General features: G+C 44.1%; 1 protein-coding gene across 1 annotated transcript in view; it reads right to left on the bottom strand.

Annotated features, from left to right (window-relative positions):
• The window catches only part of LOC120023968 (calcium/calmodulin-dependent 3',5'-cyclic nucleotide phosphodiesterase 1B-like), a 47,122-nt gene that overhangs the window by 6,867 nt on the left and 19,056 nt on the right, over positions 1 to 21,199 (bottom strand). Inside the window, exons 3-8 of the mRNA XM_038968068.1 lie at positions 18,037 to 18,219; positions 17,598 to 17,664; positions 17,036 to 17,152; positions 16,550 to 16,690; positions 15,142 to 15,242; positions 12,209 to 12,334 (exon numbers count right to left, since the gene is read on the bottom strand). Coding sequence (XP_038823996.1) covers positions 12,209 to 12,334; positions 15,142 to 15,242; positions 16,550 to 16,690; positions 17,036 to 17,152; positions 17,598 to 17,664; positions 18,037 to 18,219 — 735 coding nt within the window. The remainder of the gene's footprint in view (positions 1 to 12,208; positions 12,335 to 15,141; positions 15,243 to 16,549; positions 16,691 to 17,035; positions 17,153 to 17,597; positions 17,665 to 18,036; positions 18,220 to 21,199) is intronic.

Here is a 21,199-nt window from a genome sequence, read left to right as displayed (position 1 = left end):
TGTCCTGTGTGAATTTAAGTATGCTCTCTCTAATTCTCTCCTTCTCTCTTTCTTTCTCTCTCTCTGAGAACCTGAGCCCTAGGACCATACGTCACGGCAAACCGGGCATGATGACTCCTTGCTGTCCCCAGTCCACCTGGCCTTGCTGCTGTTCCAGTTTCAACTGCTCTGCCTGCGGTTATGGAACCCCTACCTGTCCCAGACCTGCTGCTTTCAACTCTTAATGATCGGCTATGAAAAGCCAACTGACTTTTATTCCTGATTATTATTTGACCATGCTTGTCATTTATGAACATTTTGAAAATCTTGGCTCTCTCTAATTCTCTCCTTCTCTCTTTCTTTCTCTCTCTCGGAGGACCTGAGTCCTAGGACCATACGTCCGGACTACCGGGCATGATGACTCCTTGCTGTCCCCAGTCCGCCTGGCCTTGCTGCTATTCCAGTTTCAACTGTTCTGCCTGCGGTTACGGAACCCCTACCTGTCCCAGACCTGCTGTTTTCAACTCTTAATGATCGGCTATGAAAAGCCAACTGACATTTATTCCTGATTATTATTTGACCATGCTTGTCATTTGTGAACATTTTGAAAATCTTGGCTCTCTCTAATTTTCTCCTTCTCTCTTTCTTTCTCTCTCTCTGAGGAACTGAGCCCTAGGACCATACGTCAGGACTACCGGGCATGATGACTCCTTGCTGTCCCCAGTCCGCCTGGCCTTGCTGCTATTCCAGTTTCAACTGTTCTGCCTGCGGTTATGGAACCGCCACCTGTCCCAGACCTGCTGTTTTCAACTCTTAATGATCGGCTATGAAAAGCCAACTGAAAATTATTCATGATTATTATTTGACCATGCTTGTCACTTATGAACATTTTGAACATCTTGGTATTGTTCTGTTATAATCTCCACCCGGCACAGCCAGAAGAGGACTGGCCACCCCTCATAGCCTGGTTCCTCTCTAGGTTTCTTCCTAGGTTTTGGCCTTTCTAGGGAGTTTTTCCTAGCCACCGTGCTTCTACACCTGCATTGCTTGCTGTTTGGGGTTTTAGGCTGGGTTTCTGTACAGCACTTCGAGATATTAGCTGATGTACGAAGGGCTATATAAAATAAACTTGATTGATTGATGTACTGAGTCATGTACTGTACTGTATTGTACTGAGTCATGTACTGTACTGAGTCATGTACTGTACGGAGTCATGTACTGTACTGTACTGAGTCATGTACTGTGCTGAGGCATGTACTGAGTCATGTACTGTGCTGAGGCATGTACTGAGTCATGTACTGTACTGAGTCATGTACTGTACTGAGTCATGTACTGTACGGAGTCATGTACTGTACTGAGTCATGTACTGTACTGAGTCATGTACTGAACTAAGTCATGTACTGTACTGTACTGAGCCATGTACTGTGCTGAGTCATGTACTGTACTGAGTCATGTGCTGTACTGAGTCATGTACTGTACTAAGTCATGTACTGTACAGAGTCATGTACTGAACTAAGTCATGTACTGTACTGTACTGAGCCATGTACTGTACCGAGTCATGTACTGTACTGAGTCATGTACTGAACTAAGTCATGTACTGTACTGTACTGAGCCATGTACTGTACTGAGTCATGTACTGTACTGAGTCATGTACTGTACTGAGCCATGTACGGTACTGAGTCATGTACTGTACTGAGTCATGTACTGTGCTGAGTCATGTACTGTACTGAGTCATGTACTGCACTGAGTCATGTACTGTATTGAGTCATGTACTGTACTAAGTCATGTACTGTACTGAACTAAGTCATGTACTGTACTGTACTGAGTCATGTACTGTACTGAGTCATGTGCTGTACTGAGTCATGTACTGTACAGAGTCATGTACTGTACTGAGTCATGTACTGAACCAAGTAATGTACTGTACTGTACTGAGCCATGTACTGTACTGAGTCATGTGCTGTACTGAGTCATGTACTGTACTGAGTCATGTACTGTACTGAGTCATGTGCTGTACTGAGTCATGTGCTGTACTGAGTCATGTACTGTACTGAGTCATGTACTGTACTGTACTGAGTCATGTACTGTACTGAGTCATGTACTGTACTGAGTCATGTACTGTGCTGAGTCATGTACTGTACTGAGTCATGTACTGTGCTGAGTCATGTACTGAGTCATGTACTGTACGGAGTCATGTACTGTACTGAGTCATGTACTGTACTGAGTCATGTACTGAACTAAGTCATGTACTGTACTGTACTGAGCCATGTACTGTGCTGAGTCATGTACTGTACTGAGTCATGTACTGTACTGAGTCATGTGCTGTACTGAGTCATGTACTGTACTAAGTCATGTACTGTACAGAGTCATGTACTGAACTAAGTCATGTACTGTACTGTACTGAGCCATGTACTGTACGGAGTCATGTACTGTACTGAGCCATGTACTGTACTGAGTCATGTACTGTACTGAGTCATGTACTGTACTGAGCCATGTACGGTACTGAGTCATGTACTGTACTGAGTCATGTACTGTGCTGAGTCATGTACTGTACTGAGTCATGTACTGCACTGAGTCATGTACTGTATTGAGTCATGTACTGTACTAAGTCATGTACTGTACTGAACTAAGTCATGTACTGTACTGTACTGAGTCATGTACTGTACTGAGTCATGTGCTGTACTGAGTCATGTACTGTACAGAGTCATGTACTGTACTGAGTCATGTACTGAACCAAGTAATGTACTGTACTGTACTGAGCCATGTACTGTACTGAGTCATGTGCTGTACTGAGTCATGTACTGTACTGAGTCATGTACTGTACTGAGTCATGTGCTGTACTGAGTCATGTGCTGTACTGAGTCATGTACTGTACTGAGTCATGTACTGTACTGTACTGAGTCATGTACTGTACTGAGTCATGTACTGTACTGAGTCATGTACTGTGCTGAGTCATGTACTGTACTGAGTCATGTACTGTGCTGAGTCATGTACTGAGTCATGTACTGTACGGAGTCATGTACTGTACTGAGTCATGTACTGTACTGAGTCATGTACTGAACTAAGTCATGTACTGTACTGTACTGAGCCATGTACTGTGCTGAGTCATGTACTGTACTGAGTCATGTACTGTACTGAGTCATGTGCTGTACTGAGTCATGTACTGTACTAAGTCATGTACTGTACAGAGTGATGTACTGAACTAAGTCATGTACTGTACTGTACTGAGCCATGTACTGTACCGAGTCATGTACTGTACTGAGTCATGTACTGAACTAAGTCATGTACTGTACTGTACTGAGCCATGTACTGTACTGAGTCATGTACTGTACTGAGTCATGTACTGTACTGAGCCATGTACGGTACTGAGTCATGTACTGTACTGAGTCATGTACTGTGCTGAGTCATGTACTGTACTGAGTCATGTACTGTATTGAGTCATGTACTGAACTAAGTCATGTACTGTACTGAACTAAGTCATGTACTGTACTGTACTGAGTCATGTACTGTACTGAGTCATGTGCTGTACTGAGTCATGTACTGTACAGAGTCATGTACTGTACTGAGTCATGTACTGAACCAAGTAATGTACTGTACTGTACTGAGCCATGTACTGTACTGAGTCATGTGCTGTACTGAGTCATGTGCTGTACTGAGTCATGTGCTGTACTGAGTCATGTACTGTACTGAGTCATGTACTGTACTGAGTCATGTGCTGTACTGAGTCATGTGCTGTACTGAGTCATGTACTGTACTGAGTCATGTACTGTACTGTACTGAGTCATGTACTGTACTGAGTCATGTACTGTACTGAGTCATGTACTGTACTGAGTCATGTACTGTGCTGAGTCATGTACTGTACTGAGTCATGTACTGAACTGAGTCATGTACTGAACTGAGTCATGTACTGAACTGAGTCATGTACGTCTGACCAACACAGTGCTGCAACAGGCTATTATGTATTTTTTAAAGATGATTTATTGACCAATCTGTGTTAAAAAGGTGGATACAAAAACATCAAATAATACTGTGTGAGAGGTGGTACATTAGATAAGTTAGAGGGTAGTAAACTAGTCATGTAAAATATACAGATGTAGGATCTTAATTTGATCACTCTTATGTTGCTGAGAATGTTCCTGCGCTTCAGGAAATGCAAGCTGGAGGGCGGAGTGTCTGCGGGTTTTCCCTCCACCCTTGTACTTAATTGATGAATTAACGTCATTAATTAGTAAGGAACTCCCCTCACCTGGTTTTCTAGGTTTTAATTGAAATGAAAAAACAAAAACTCATAGACACTCAGCCCTCTGTGGAATGAGTTTGACTCCACTGTTGTAGTGTATTCAAGGTTTATGTCTAAGGTATTTAATTTCCACTTTAAAATGTCAGACTTGATTTGCCATAACAAAACATTTATCAACCCCTTTAAAACATTTACATACATAAGGGAAGTCTGGGACGGGAGCCGTATGGTTAGTGAAGAAAGTCCCATTGCAAATGTACGGTCCCTTACCTGACGTCTTAATACGTCGCAGAAAATCGCGGACGGCGTCGGGCCGTGGGCGGCGGAGAGCTCTTTCAGGAAGTCACTCAAAAAAACGTTTCGGAATTTCGGTTTCCGTTTTATAAAAATGACAAATTTTTGACTTTTTTCTGCATTCTCGAAAATTCCCACAAGAGGGAAAATAAATCATATTGCAGGCGCACGAACACGTGGCAAACGAGCGCGGCCTTTTCTCCTAAACTGAAAATATTTCGAAGACGAAACTCGGCGAGCGTAGGTTAGGAGTAATGGGCAGTTGGCCCCGAACGAGATGGCGTCGAGACCTCGGCGCTTTTTGAGTTATGGCCATTTTTCTGGGATTAAAGGGTTAAAACGCAAGTAGGGTGCTAATTTGACCGCTTCATGTCAAAGTACATAAGCATACGGTGTCAGGAAAAAAAGAACCAGCCATTTATCTATCGTAATTTAAGAGAAATCGTACATTGACCGTTTGGTGATGTTCACAAAGAGGATTTTTTTTTTCAAAAAAATCACAGATCCAGTTGCAGTGTGTTCAGACGTACATTTTTAAAGTGGGTCTCGAAGCTCTGCGAGAATCCTGTGATTTTATATGATTTTATGAAATAACACACACTCATTTAACCCTCTTTAAATAAGTCAGTTCTTAACATAAAGACTTAAAACTCAATATTATATAAGAGCCTACACCAAGGAGGGTATGTGTTCAATTTCAGCTTCCTATGTCAACTGGAAGTACCTTAAAATGGTGCCACAGGGTCAGGTTTGAAGGGTAATAAAGGTCAGATCTTTTCAAAACTTCACTTGTGTGATTAGACAACCCTCATGAACTGTAATCAGTCATTTTTCCCAACAGATGTCAAAGAAAATCTCTCTCACACAATCACACACACACAAAAAGGAAAGATGGAGTAAAAAAGTACGGTGCTTAACGACACACAAAGCCCACAATGGCATTACTATTATCTCTAGGCCGTGCCGAGTTCAACGAGATGCCCCGCTTGACCGTAGCTCGCTCGGTTTGAGCACAGCGACCGTTACAAGAGAACGGACACAAATGACCTTTTGACCTCAATGTCAATTTCATTTGCTTTTGGGACACAGAGAGAGAACCGTTAAGGTTAGAAACACAATTTCACCTCAGGAGTGTTCTTAAGGTCCTCCCGATCTGTGCAAGCCTAACCCTGACCTTGTGGCATTAACCCTTCACAGTTAAAAGAAGGTGTTTACATCAAATAGTTTACAATGAAATGTCTCCCCATTGGAATACATTGACTGCACCTCTAAATTCAACCTAAAGCCTATGTGGGTTATGATTGTCTTATGAACCTGTCTTTGATGTCAGTCCATCAAGCCACCATGAGGTCTACCTGTGTCGATTCTAAGCTTCCTGGAGCAACCGGAAGTGGTTAAATCACCCTAAAAGTGTTTGCCATAGCCAACCTGCAGTTTGAGAGAAATAGTGCATTCAGCCCTATGTAAATCAGTCAATTTTTAACATACAGACTTAAAACTCAGGATTCTGTAACAGCCTACTCCAGTGATGATATGTGTTTATTTATAGCTTCCTGTGACAACCGGAAGTGCCATAACTGGTGTCAAATGGGCTGTTTCGAAGGGTTAAAAATGTCAAATCTTTCCAAAACTTCATATATGTGAATAGACAACCCTCATGAACTGTAAATCAGTCCTTCATCCCATCAGATTTCAAAAAAAAAAAATACACACCGACACAGAAATGATGGAGGGACACACTGAGGGGCTAAGAGGCAGACAGTGCCTGCAGTAGTTACTTTTGTTCCAACTTTTAAAGAACCGTCAGACCTAGAGTTCTGAAAATTTACAAACCTGTTCTAGACCTCAGGTCGATTGTGCACGGTGAATTATATGGCTCTAGAAGGTTCTCGGATCGATAAAAAGCCTCGTGTATTTGCCATGTTTTCAATTCATTTTGACCTCAACGAAACGGACGACATTTAGAAAAGTCCCAGAGTCTCAAGACTAGGTGCATTGAAACCGGCTCGGCCCATAGAGACAGACCCCAACGAGCCTGTTTGATTGCTCATTCAAGGACCCCGTAGCAAGGCAATGAAAAAAGTGGCATTTCAGCACCAATTAGGGTTTTGCTCGGGCACCGAATGACCTATCGAGCCGAAACTTGGGATTCGAGGTCGCTTCACATAGGGCTAAACATAATGTGTGAACTGGACCCGCAGCTAGAACATAACTACGTATTATTTGTTTTATTATGGTTTAAATAGAAGGCGCTGTGAATTTTGGGCCTGCTCTGAAATATGTTATAGTTGGCTTCTAAAGGAGTTGGAAAAAGTGAGTTTGGAGTCAGATGGTATCAGTTTGGTGTCTGAAAATATCTATTTGACTGATGGACACTGACTTGCTCGTTGACTTTTGTACATTTGCAATATGTTTCAACGGGGAGGTACCATGAGGAAAAAGCGACATGATGAAATTTCACGAAACGAGCGATGGAGAGGAACCACTATCACTGCCCGGCCATCCTGAGGTCATCAGACCGTTGACTTTTGCATTTCTAAAGTATTTAAGAGAATGTACGTTACATTTGCAATATGATTCAACATCACATCATATTGCAAATGCACGTTAGATTTGCAATATGATGTGATGTTGAATCATATTGCAAATGTAACGTGCATTCTTTAAATACTTTAGAAATACAAAAGTCAACGTCCTGATGACCTCAGGATGGCCGGGCAGTGATAGTGGTTCCTCTCCAACGCTCGTTGCGTGAAATTTCATCATGTCGCTTTTTCCTCATGGTACCTCCCCGTTGAAACATATTGCAAATGTACAAAAGTCGACTAGCAAGTCAACTAGCAAGTGTCAACAAAAGTCAACTAGCAAGTGTCCATCAGTCAATTGGATATTTTCAGACACCAAACTGATACCATCTGACTCCAAACTCACTTTTTACAACTCCTTTAGAAGCCAACTATCACATATTTCAGAGCAGGCCCAAAATTCACAGCGCCTTCCATGAATGCACCAAAATAGCATTCTGAAATCACCACTAAAATGACATCGCCATATTCTCCAGGCCGTGCCGAGTTCAACGGGATGCCCCGCTTGACCGTAGCTCGCTCGGTCTGAGCGCAGCGACCGTTACAAGAGAACGGACACGAATGACCTTTTGACCTCAATGTCAATTTCATTTGCTTTTGGGACACAGAGAGAGAACCGTTAAGGTTAGAAGCACAATTTCACCTCAGGAACAATCCTAAGGTCCTCCCGATCTGTGCAAGCCTAACCTTGACCTTGTGGCATTAACCCTTCACAGTTAAAAGAAGGCGTTTACATCAAACATTTTACAATGACATTTCGCCCCATAGGAATACATTGACTGCTCCTCTAAATTCAACCTGAAGCCTATGTGGGTTATGAATGTCTTATGAACCTGTCTTTGATAACAATCCATCAGGCTACTATGAGGTCTACCTGTGTTGATTTTAAGCTACCTGGAGCAACCGGAAGTGGTTAAAATCACCCTAAAAAGTGTCCAGATATACATGACTTGCAATTTTGAAAATCACTGCATTCAACCCTATGTAGATCAGTCAATTCTTAACGTATAGACTTAAAACTCAGGATTCTGTAACAGCATACCCCAGTCAAGATATGTGTTTACCTATAGCTTCCTGTGCCAACCGGAAGTGCCTTAAAATGGTGTCATGGTGCTGTTTCGAAGGGTTAAAAAGGTCAGAACTTTTCAAAACTTCATTTGTGTGATTAGACAAGCCTCATGAACTGTAAATCAGTCATTTCTCTAAGCAGATGTCAAAGGAAAGCTCTCTCTCACACAAAAACACACACACAAAGCAATGATGGAGTGAAAAAGTACGGTGCTTAAAGACACACAAAGCCGGCAATGGCATTCCCATTATCCCTAGGCCGTGCCGAGTTCAACGAGATGCCCCGCTTGACCGTAGCTCACTCGGTCTGAGAGCAGCGACCGTTACAAGAGAACGGACACGAATGACCTTTTGACCTCAATGTCAATTTTATTTGCTTTTGGGAGACAGAGAGAGAACCGTTAAGGTTAGAAGCACAATTTCACCTCAGGAATGTTCTTAAGGTCCTCCCGATCTGTGCAAGCCTAACTTTGACCTTGTGGCATTAACCCTTCACAGTTAAAAGAAGGTGTTTACATCAAACAGTTTACAATGACATTTCGCCCCATAGGAATACATTGACTGCTCCCCTAAATTCAACCTGAAGCCTATGTGGGTTATGAATGTCTTATGAACCTGTCTTTGATGACAGTCCATCAGGCCACCATGAGGTCTACCTGTGTCGATTCTAAGCTTCCTGGAGCAACCGGAAGTGGTTAAAATCACCCTAAAAGTGTTTGCAATAAGCACCCTGCAATTTGAGAGAAATAGTGCATTCAGCCCTATGTAAATCAGTCAATTTTTAACATATAGACTTAAAACTCAGGATTCTGTAACAGCATACTCCAGTGAGTATATGTCTTTACTTTCAGCTTCCTGTGCCAACCGGAAGTGCCATAATTGGTGTCAAATGGGCTGTTTTGAAGGGTTAAAAATGTCAAATCTTTCCAAAACTTCATAATTGTGATTAGGCAACCCTCCTGAACTGTAAATCAGTCATTAGTCCCATCAGATTTCAAAGAAAAATTTACACACCCAAACAGAAATGATGGAGGGACACACTGAGGGGCTAAGAGGCAGACAGTGCCTGTGGTAGTTACTTTTGTTCCAACTTTTAAAGAACCGTCAGACTTAGAGTTCTGAAACTTTACAAACCTGTTCTAGACCTCAGGTCGATTGTGCACGGTGAGTTATGTGGCTCTAGAAGGTTCTCAGACCGATAAACAGCCTCGTGTATTTGCTATGTTTTCAATTCATTTTCAGCTCAACGAAACGGACGACATTTAGAAAAGTCCCAGAGTCTCAAGACTAGGTGCATTGAAACCGGCTCGGCCCATAGAGATGGACCTCAACGATTCTGTCCGATTGCTCATTCAAGCACCCCGTAGCAAGGCATGGAAAAAAGTGGATTTTCAGCACCAATTAGGGTTTTGCTCGGGCACCGAATGACCTATCGAGCCGAAACTTGGGATTCCAGGTCGCCTCACATAGGGCTAAACATAATGTGAATATTGGACCCGCAGCTAGAACATAACTACGTATTATTTGTTTTATTATGGTTTAAATGGAAGGCGCTGTGAATTTTGGGCCTGCTCTGAAATATGTGATAGTTGGCTTCTAAAGGAGTTGGTAAAAGTGAGTTTGGTGTCAGATGGTATCAGTTTGGTGTCTGAATATATCTAATTGACTGATGGACACCGACTTGCTACTTGACTTTTGTACATTTGCAATATGTTTCAACGGGGGGGTACCATCACAAAAAGCGACATGATGAAATTTAACACAACGAGCGATGGAGAGGAACCACTATCACTGCCCGGCCATCCTGAGGTCATCAGACCGTTGACTTTTGCATTTCTAAAGTATTTAAGAGAATGTACGTTACATTTGCAATATGATTCAACATCACATCATATTGCAAATGCACGTTAGATTTGCAATATGATTCAACACATCATATTGCAAATGTAACAGTGTGTGTTATGTTTGCAATATGATTCAACACATCATATTGCAAACGTAACAGTGTGTGTTATGTTTGCAATATGATTCAACACATCATATTGCAAATGTAACAGTGTGTGTTATGTTTGCAATATGATCCAACACATCATATTGCAAACGTAACAGTGTGTGTTATGTTTGCAATATGATTCAACACATCATATTGCAAATATAACAGTGTGTGTTTGCAATATGATTCAACAGTGTGTTATGTTTGCAATATGATGTGGTGTTTTTCACTGTTGAATCATATGCAAATGTAACGTGCATTCTTTAAATAAACCCTATGTGGGTTATGAATGTCTTATGAACCTGTCTTCAATGACAATCCATCAAGCCACTATGAGGTCTACCTGTGTTGATTCTAAGCTTCCTGGAGCAACCGGAAGTGATAAAATCACCCTAAAAGTGTTTTACCCAACCAGCAGTTTGTGATATATAGTGCATTCAACCCTGTGTAAATCAGTCAGTTCTTAACGTATAGACTTAAAACTCAGGATTCTGTAAAAGCATACCCCGATCAGGATAGGTGTTTACTTATAGCTTCCTGTGCCAACCGGAAGTGCCTTAAAATGGGGTCATAGGTGCTGTTTCAAAGGGTTAAAAAAGTCAGATCTTTCCAAAACTTTAAGTGTGTGATTAGGCAACCCTCATGAAGTGTAAATCAGTCATTTCTCTAATCAGATGTCAAAGAAAAGCTCACACACACACACACAGACACACACAGCAAGGATGGAATGAAAAAGTATGGTGCTTAAAGACACACAGAGCCTTAAATGCTTTTAGGGGGGATCCAGACTTCCATACCCGCTCTGGGAGCACTATACTACGGGCAAAAATCAATGGGTGCTGGCCTGAGTGATTTATGGAGGTTTTCAAAAAAAGTCAAAAAATATTCTGTTTCATGTTTTGGGTTACCACACACGATTTTCAATACAGTTTTAAATGCTTCATTTTGGCCTTTAAAAAAAAAAAGTTATTTTCGACTATGAAGGGGGTGATACGTTTTTTCCAAATTTTTGACATTTTTTACTTCCTATGAAATCACATTCCAAATGCACAAAACATATTCCTTAAGTACAAGTAAACATTTATAAAAAATTATGATAATAAAATGTGACTAAAGTACTTTCATACAGTTCTTACACATGTGTAATTGACATAAAACTCGAAAGAATTTCAAAAAACGGTCCAGAAAGCACTTTTTTAAAGGGGGTGATATGTTTTTTCCAAATTTTGGACATTTTTGACTTATGACTTTTGACTTCCTATGAAATCACATTCCAAATGCACAAAACAAATTCCTTAAGTCCAAATAAAAATGTCCTAAAAATTATGTTAATAAAATTTGACAAAAGTATTTTCATACAGTTCTTACACATGTGTAATTGACATAAAAATTGAAAGAATTTCGAAAAACGGTCCAGAAAGCACTTTTTTAAAGGGGGTGATACGTTTTTTCCAAAATTTTGACATTTTTGACTTTTGACTTTTGACTTCCTATGAAATCACATTCCAAATGCACAAAACAAATTCCTTAAGTCCAAATAAAAATGTCCAAAAAATTATGTTAATAAAATTTGACAAAAGTATTTTCATACAGTTCTTACACATGTGTAATTGACATAAAACTCGAAAGAATTTCGAAAAAAGGTCCAGAAAGCACTTTTTTAAGGGGGTTATAAATTTTTGCCAAAACTTTCAAAATCTCAAAATTTTACTCTTGGGTCTTGACTTGCGTTACAAAAGGCCTATGAAAAATTTAGATAGAAAACACTCGCCCACTATAGGATTTTTGGGGTGTTACACAGCTCATTTACAATATGGCATTTGCCATCAACTTTGGACGAAACAGCGCCGGATGTAATATGAAATCCCACACAATCCCATCGTGTATATGGTCCGCTCGGTGCCAATAAGTTGCCATGTTATTTTGTACAATTGGGGGGGGACTTCCCTTACTTTAATTATAATCCTCATAATAATTCTAATTTCCTGTTGTTGCAGGATTATTTTCCTGCTGTAGTAAACTGTCTCAAACGAAGATCTGTATGGTTCTTACATCCACTCTTCCCTGGAGAGGTTCGTGAAGATGTTGGCCTGGTCGTCTTGGAGAAGACGGAACGCAGCACTGATGTGGTGGCTCTCCTGGACTGATCGGTCGTTGTAGATCAGAGCAAAGTCTGACCTACACAAAACACACAGATGGAAAACATTCATGAAGTACTGGTTAGATAGCCTGGTCCTAGCCTGGTCCTAGCCTGGTCCTAGCCTGGTCCTAGCCTTGTCCTAGTCTTGTCCTAGCCTGGTCCTAGCCTTGTCCTAGCCTGGTCCTAGCCTTGTCCTAGTCTTGTCCTAGCCTGGTCCTAGCCTAGTCCTAGCCTGGTCCTAGCCTGGTCCTAGCCTTGTCCTAGTCTTGTCCTAGCCTGGTCCTAGCCTGGTCCTAGCCTGGTCCTAGCCTTGTCCTAGTCTTGTCCTAGCCTGGTCCTAGCCTGGTCCTAGTCTTGTCCTAGCCTGGTCCTAGCCTAGTCCTAGTCTTGTCCTAGCCTGGTCCTAGCCTAGTCCTAGCCTGGTCCTAGTCTTGTCCTAGCCTGGTCCTAGCCTAGTCCTAGCCTAGTCCTAGCCTTGTCCTAGCCTGGTCCTAGCCTAGTCCTAGTCTTGTCCTAGCCTAGTCCTAGCCTTGTCCTAGTCTTGTCCTAGCCTGGTCCTAGCCTAGTCCTAGCCTGGTCCTAGCCTTGTCCTAGTCTTGTCCTAGCCTGGTCCTAGCCTGGTCCTGGTCTTGTTCTGGTCTTGTCCTAGCCTGGTCCTAGCTTGGTCCTGGTCTTGTTCTGTCCTGGTCCTAGCCTGGTCCCAGCCTGGTCCTAGCCTGGTCTTGGTCTTGTCCTAGCCTGATCCTGGTCTTGTCCTAGCCTGGTCCTGGTCTTGTCCTAGCCCGGTCCTGGTCTTGTCCTAGCCCGGTCCTGGTCTTGTCCTAGCCCGGTCCTGGTCTTGTCCTAGCCTGGTCTTAGCCTGGTCCTGGTCTTAGCCTGATCCTGGTCCTGGGCTTAGCCTGGTCCTGGTCTTGTCCTAGCCTGGTCCTAGCCTGGTCCTAGCTTGGTCCTGGTCTTGTCCTAGCTTGGTCCTAGCTTGGTCCTGGTCTTGTCCTAGCCTGGACCTAGCCTGGTCCAGTTCTTGTCCTAGCTTGGTCCTAGCTTGGTCCTGGTCTTGTCCTAGCCTGGACCTAGCCTGGTCCAGTTCTTGTCCTAGCTTGGTCCTAGCTTGGTCCTGGTCTTGTCCTGGTCCTAGCATGGTCCTGGTCTTGTCCTGATCTGTCCTAGCCCGGTCCTAGCCTGGTTCTGGCCTTGTCCTGGTCCTAGCATGGTCCTGGTCTTGTCCTGGTCCTGGTCTGTCCTAGCCCGGTCCTAGACTGGTCCTGGCCTTGTCCTAGCCTGGTCTTAGCCTGGTCCTGGCCTTGTCCTAGCCTGGTCTTAGCCTGGTCCTGGTCCTGGGCTTAGCCTGGTCTTGGTCTTGTCCTAGCCTGGTCCTAGCCTGGTCCAAGCTTGGTCCTGGTCTTGTCCTAGCTTGGTCCTGGTCTTGTCCTGGTCCTAGCATGGTCCTGGTCTTGTCCTAGCCTGGTCCTAGCTTGGTCCTGGTCTTGTCCTAGCCTGGTCCTAGCCTGGTCCAGTTCTTGTCCTAGCCTGGTCCTAGCTTGGTCCTGGTCTTGTCCTAGCTTGGTCCTAGCTTGGTCCTGGTCAGCTTGGTCCTGGTCTTGTCCTGATCTGTCCTTGCCCGGTCCTAGCCTGGTTCTGGCCTTGTCCTGGTCCTAGCATGGTCCTGGTCTTGTCCTGATCTGTCCTTGCCCGGTCCTAGCCTGGTTCTGGCCTTGTCCTGGTCCTAGCATGGTCCTGGTCTTGTACTGGTCCTGGTCTTTCCTAGCCCGGTCCTAGACTGGTCCTGGCCTTGTCCTAGCCTGGTCTTAGCCTGGTCCTAGTACAATGATCTGTGTGTGCTTTGGATAAATCATCTGACTGCTGTTGTCATGCCTTGAACCCTAAACCTACAGATCTGGGACCAGGTGATAGTTTGTCCTATGTCTGTCTTACAGAAACATGTTTAGCTTGACAATGACAGTGGGAGGATGTGGCTTAAGCAAATATAAACCAGGCTAATAGTTAGGGACATCCAGCATCACTGGGTGACTGTCTAGTAATAAAAGTGGTGTTGATGAGAGAGGAGGACCGATAGATGTAAAGGACTGTAAAGGAACAGCAAGTAGTTAATCATTTCCCTGATCAAGCCCACTGTCTAAAGTCATTTGCATACGTGTTTATTAAGCAATTTTTTTTTTAAATTGGATAATAATGTCAGAGCTAAACATTGAGATTCCCCCAGGGCCAAATACTGCAAATACTGCACTATTTGTATTTGTAATTATTTTATATGAGCATGCATTTTATAGGAGAACTGCATGCTCATAACTTCAAGCTATCTAGCTGATGGCAGCAGGCCCTCATGTTTTGTTCCCAAAATAAAGAGGTCATCTGTGTGCCAGGATACAGAGTTCTTAGGTCCATCTGTGTCTCTATGTGGAAAATCTACTGCTAAAAATACTGCCTTCTCTCCATAAGATATGTTTGCTTAAGAAGGAGTATGCAGGAGCAGTAAGCAGTTGAGAAGCTATCTCTCTCTTTCTCTCTCTCCCTCGCTCTCTGTCTCACTCTCTCTTTTTCTCACACACTTTCTCTTTTTTTCTCTCTCCCTCTCAATCTCACTCTCTCCCTCTCAATCTCACTCTTTCCCTCTCCCTCTCACTCTTTCCCTCTCCCTCTCCTTTCCCACTCTTTAATACATTCGTAAACACTTCAGTAATCTAATAGAATCAGAGAATAAAAGTTTGGCGTAGTCGGCAAGGATACTAATTGCATGGTTTTGTCTTACTTGGTGTTAATGTGGATTCAATTTGACTCTCTCCCACTCACTCTGAAATCAAATGCATTTTACTTTACTTTCTCTTACTTTGTGTGAATGTGGAAATTGTTGGTAGTTCCAGTGTGTTCGTAGTCATGGATGGCCGCAGCAAACAGGGACGCCAGAACCTCCAGTTCAGTCAACCAGTGCTGCACGTGAGACCCACACAGATACCCTTGCTATAAACATCATATATACACTCAGTGGCCATTTTATTAGGGAAATCACACCATTCACAATTACATTTTTCTCCTACAGACATTGAGTCCCCTTGGCCGTGGTTTGCTATATAAAACAGACAGACAGGCATCGAGGCATTCAGGTACTCTTCGATTGAACGTTAGAATGGACCAAATGACCTAAGCGACTTTGAACGTATGATCGTCGATACCAGACGCGCCAGTTCCAGTATCTCAGAAACAGCCGGCCTCCTGGGCTTTTCATGCACAACAGTGTCTGGGGTTTACAGAGAATGGTGCGACAAACACACATCCAGTCAGTGGCAGTCCTGTGGGTGAAAACAGCTGGTTGATGAGAGGTCCAAGGAGAATAGCAAGAATCGTGCAAGCTAACAGGCGGGCCACAAACAGACAAATTACGACGCAGTACAACAGTGGTGTGCAGAACGACATCTTGGAATGTGCAACTCGACGGGCCCTTGTCACGGATGGGCTTATTGCAGCAGACGGCCACACCGGAGTGGGAAACAGGATTTAGCGTAAGCAGCATGAGTCCATGGCCCCATCCTGCCTGGTGTCAAAGATACAGGCTGGTGGTGGTGGTGGAATGGTGTGGGGGAATGTTTTCCTTGAACACGTTAGGTCCTTTGATCAAATCAAATCACATTTTATTGGTCACATACACATGGTTAGTAGATGTTAATGCGAGTGTAGCGAAATGCTTGTAAAGGACCTGAAGCGAGGCGACCATCTCTGTCGGCGCCATCTTATATATGATACCAATTGAGCAACGTTTCCATGCCTCAAATAATTCAGGCTGTTCTGGAGGCAGGGGGGGTCGGACCCGGTACTAGATGGATGTACCTAATAAAGTGGCCTCTGAGTGTACATAGCACACATATCCATTTCATATACAGTCATTATATAATTATTATACAGTAACCAGAGTTTGAGGCAAGACCAACACAGATACCCTTGTTATAAACATCTCCATTTCATATTTACAGTCATTTACATTGGCTTACAGTAAATAAGTAATTTACATTGGCTTACAGTAAATAAGTAATTTACATTGGATTACAGTAAAAAGAAAGTCACATAAATTGGCTTTCTTCAAGTCCATCCACTACAGCTAGTGCCTTGAATTTCCCCCCACCACGTCACCTAACCTGGCAGGCCAACTATGGGCCTATAGACGGGTCAGGAAATGCCATTTCAAATACAATATTACAGGGATGATCTGTTGTAAACTGAGTGAAAAAGGTGCTGTACTGTACCACTAGTCCTGTACGGAGGAGCAGACAGTGTAGGGTTTGTGTGACGTCGGCTGCGTGGACACTGCTGTGGTACGGGTTGCTGTGTTTACTGTAGCCTTTCTCCAGCTTCTCCAAGAAGGACATCAGACAGGAGATGGGGATCTGTAACATGACATCGAGAGTTCACATGGAGTTGGTCCATTGTGTTTGGTCCACTGTGTTTGGTCCATTGTGTTTGGTCCACTGTGTTTGTCCGTACTGTATCATCAACCTCTCAATGTCATCTGTGTCGGAATCTGCTCCCGAGATGTAATACTTTACCAACTAGAATAATTCCATTTAGCTAAGAACATATCAGACAAACCATGTGTGTTTTGGGCAGCGAGAGAAGTTTGAATTGTTAAAGGCTAATGTAGAATTAAATCTGTACAGAAACTGAAAGAGTCAAATATAGTAAGGAAACGAGTCAAATATAGTAAGGATGTGCTAAGTGATATAGGTGGAGACCTTGAATCTGCTGTTGAGTTCGTATCGTGTGACCAGCTCCAAGAACAGGGTCTGTAGTGCGTGGTCATGGCAGACAGTGTTCAGAGCAAACACATCAAAGTTCCACCGGTCAATGTCCTAAAGATGGAGAGAATCGAGACCCACAGAATCTGATCTCATTATGTCCACATTGACTTTTTCAAGAAATAGAGACAGTCTGATATTAAAAAGGATAGCTACATTTATTTAACCGTTATTTAACTAGGCAAGTCAATTAAGAACAAATTGTTGTTTACAATGACGGCCAAACCAAGAGGCAAAATGTCTCCTGCTGTGGGATAGCCATTTGACTACATCAAAACGTAGTACGGTCATATTGTAGTACGTTTTTTTTTTTTCTTGTCCACATGACCTGACCAGGACAAACTAGTCACGTGGTCAGGGAAACTCCTGGCTCAGCTCTCTATGTGGTGACTAATTGGCTTAGGGAAACGGACTTGCCTAGTTAAATAAAGGTTAAATTAAAAAAAATGTGGTGCCTAATGAAAGACTTCTAGACTGATAACAGATAAGACGTTGTCACCCTGAGACAGTTGACGACTGCTGCAGGTTGGTCCGGCATGGCAGCAGTGTAGGCCCTTCTGAACATCCTGGAACAACAGCACATGGAATGTTTGGCACTGGACAATCTCAGAAGTGAATCTGTCATTTCCTTGTCTTAACCTGAACGTGGATCATGCATTTCACTGCTAACGAACCTAGATGAACTCATCCTGACCCTGTGACACACACACTTTACAAACCCCATGCACAACTTTATTTAGGAGGATTTTTATTTTTTATTTTTTTTTACATTTCATTTCTTTCTCAAATTAATGACGAGGACCATCCTCCTCTACCTCACTGGGTGAGCCTCCTTTGCATGTAGATATAAATTATAAATATATATATATATAATATTTATAATATAAATATATTATAAATGAACGCCCTCATTAAGCATAATAACCTTTTATATCTACCTCTCAACGAATATCCCAGCCTGCACTGCATGGACGATGCTGCGGAACTTTGGTTTGTCGTCGGAGCGGCGGGCAGGGCGGCGGGCCCTCTGAGTGAAGGTTGAAGCCAGCCAATCAGTAACCTCCGTGGGCACACCATCAGAGTGCAGCTTCTGGAGGTCATCCTCTGCATCCAGACCCGGTCTGAGTGGAGAGAGAACAAATCAGACCCTGTCTGAGAGGAGAGAGAACAAATCAGACCCTGTCTGAGAGGAGAGAGAACAAATCAGACCCGGTCTGAGAGGAGAGAGAGAACAAATCAGACCCTGTCTGAGACGGGAGAGAGAGAGAGAGAACAAATCAGACCCGGTCTGAGAGGAGAGAGAGAACAAATCAGACCCGGTCTGAGAGGAGAGAGAACAAATCAGACCCTGTCTGAGAGGAGAGAGAGAACAAATCAGACCCTGTCTGAGACGGGAGAGAGAAAGAACAAATCAGACCCTGTCTGAGAGAGACAGAGAGAGAGAACAAATCAGACCCTGTCAGAGGAGAGAGAGAACAAATCAGACCCTGTCTGAGACGGGAGAGAGAGAGAACAGATCAGACCCTGTCTGAGACGGGAGAGAGAGAGAACAAATCAGACCCTGTCTGAGACGGGAGAGAGAGAGAACAAATCAGACCCTGTCTGAGAGGGGAGAGAGAGAGAGAACAGATCAGACCCTGTCTGAGGGGAGAGAGAGAGAACAAATCAGACCCTGTCTGAGACGGGAGAGAGAGAGAGAACAGATCAGACCCTGTCTGAGACGGGAGAGAGAACAAATCAGACCCTGTCTGAGACGGGAGAGAGAGAGAGAACAGATCAGACCCTGTCTGAGACGGGAGAGAGAGAGAGAACAAATCAGACCCTGTCTGAGACGGGAGAGAGAGAACAAATCAGACCCTGTCTGAGACGGGAGAGAGAGAGAACAAATCAGACCCTGTCTGAGACGGGAGAGAGAGAGAACAGATCAGACCCTGTCTGAGACGGGAGAGAGAGAGAACAGATCAGACCCTGTCTGAGACGGGAGAGAGAGAGAACAAATCAGACCCTGTCTGAGACGGGAGATAGAGAGAACAAATCAGACCCTGTCTGAGAGGAGAGAGAGAGAGAACAGATCAGACCCTGTCTGAGACGGGAGAGAGAGAGAGAACAAATCAGACCCTGTCTGAGAGGAGAGAGAACAAATCAGACCCTGTCTGAGACGGGAGAGAGAGAGAACAAATCAGACCCTGTCTGAGACGAGAGAGAGAACAAATCAGACCCTGTCTGAGACGAGAGAGAGAACAGATCAGACCTTGTCTGAGACGGGAGAGAGAGAGAACAAATCAGACCTTGTCTGAGACGGGAGAGAGAGAGAAAACAAATCAGACCCTGTCTGAGACGGGAGAGAGAGAGAACAGATCAGACCCTGCCTGAGACGGGAGAGAGAGAGAACAAATCAGACCCTGCCTGAGACGGGAGAGAGAGAGAACAGATCAGACCCTGTCTGAGGGGAGAGAGAGAGAACAAATCAGACCCTGTCTGAGGGGAGAGAGAGAGAACAAATCAGACCCTGTCTGAGACGGGAGAGAGAGAGAACAGATCAGACCTTGTCTGAGACGGGAGAGAGAACAAATTGACCCCTGTCTGAGACGGGAGAGAGGGAGAACAAATCAGACCCTGTCTGAGACGGGAGAGAGAGAACAAATCAGACCCTGTCTGAGACGGGAGAGAGAGAGAACAAATCAGACCCTGTCTGAGACGGGAGAGAGAGAACAAATCAGACCCTGTCTGAGACGGGAGAGAGAGAGAGAACAGATTAGACCCTGTCTGAGACGGGAGATAGAGAGAACAAATCAGACCCTGTCTGAGACGGGAGAGATAGAACAAATCAGACCCTGTCTGAGACGGGAGATAGAGAGAACAGATCAGACCCTGTCTGAGACGGGAGAGAGAGAGAACAGATCAGACCCTGTCTGAGACGGGAGAGAGAGAGAACAAATCAGACCCTGTCTGAGAGGAGAGAGAACAAATCAGACCCTGTCTGAGACGGGAGAGAGAGAGAGAACAGATCAGACCCTGTCTGAGACGGGAGATAGAGAGAACAAATCAGACCCTGTCTGAGACGGGAGAGAGAGAGAGAACAAATCAGACCCTGTCTGGGACGGGAGAGAGAGAGAGAACAAATCAGACCCTGTCTGAGACGGGAGAGAGAGAGAACAGATCCTGTCTGAGACGGGAGAGAGAGAGAACAAATCAGACCCTGTCTGAGACGGGAGATAGAGAGAACAAATCAGACCCTGTCTGAGACGGGAGAGAGAGAGAGAACAAATCAGACCCTGTCTGAGACGGGAGATAGAGAGAACAGATCAGACCCTGTCTGAGACGGGAGAGAGAGAGAACAGATCAGACCCTGTCTGAGACGGGAGATAGAGAGAACAAATCAGACCCTGTCTGGGAGGAGAGAGAGAGAGGGACCCTGTCTGAGAGGAGAGAGAACAAATCAGACCTGTCTGAGACGGAGAGAGAGAGAACAATCAGACCTGTCTGAGACGGAGAGAGAGAACAATCAGACCTTGTCGTAGACGGGAATAGAGGAGAACAAATCAGACCTGTCTGAGACGGGAGAGAGAGAGAACAAATCAGACCCTGTCTGAGACGAGAGAGAGAACAAATCAGACCCTGTCTGAGACGAGAGAGAAAACAAATCAGACCCTGTCTGAGACGGGAGAGAGAGAGAACAAATCAGACCCTGTCTGAGATGGGAGGGAGAGAGAACAAATCAGACCTTGTCTGAGACGGGAGAGAGAGAGAGAACAGATCAGACCCTGTCTGAGACGGGAGAGAGAGAGAACAAATCAGACCCTGTCTGAGACGGGAGAGAGAGAGAGAACAGATCAGACCCTGTCTGAGACGGTAGGGAGAGAGAACAAATCAGACCCTGTCTGAGACGAGAGGGAGAGAGAAGAAATCAGACCCTGTCTGAGACGGGAGAGAGAGAGAGAACAAATCATACCCTGTCTGAGACGGGAGAGAGAGAGAGAAAAAATCAGACCCTGTCTAAGACGGGAGGGAGAGAGAACAGATCAGACCTTGTCTGAGAGAGGAGGGACAGGGACACAATTTTATTTTGTTTCCCTTTTTTCTAAGCGGCACATCATTCAT

The sequence above is a fragment of the Salvelinus namaycush genome, chromosome 2 (genome assembly GCF_016432855.1).
Source record: "Salvelinus namaycush isolate Seneca chromosome 2, SaNama_1.0, whole genome shotgun sequence".
In the NCBI taxonomy this organism is placed as follows: Eukaryota; Metazoa; Chordata; class Actinopteri; order Salmoniformes; family Salmonidae; genus Salvelinus; species Salvelinus namaycush.
The sequence above is the reverse complement of the archived record's forward strand: the minus strand, read 5'-3'. Positions and strand labels throughout refer to the sequence as shown.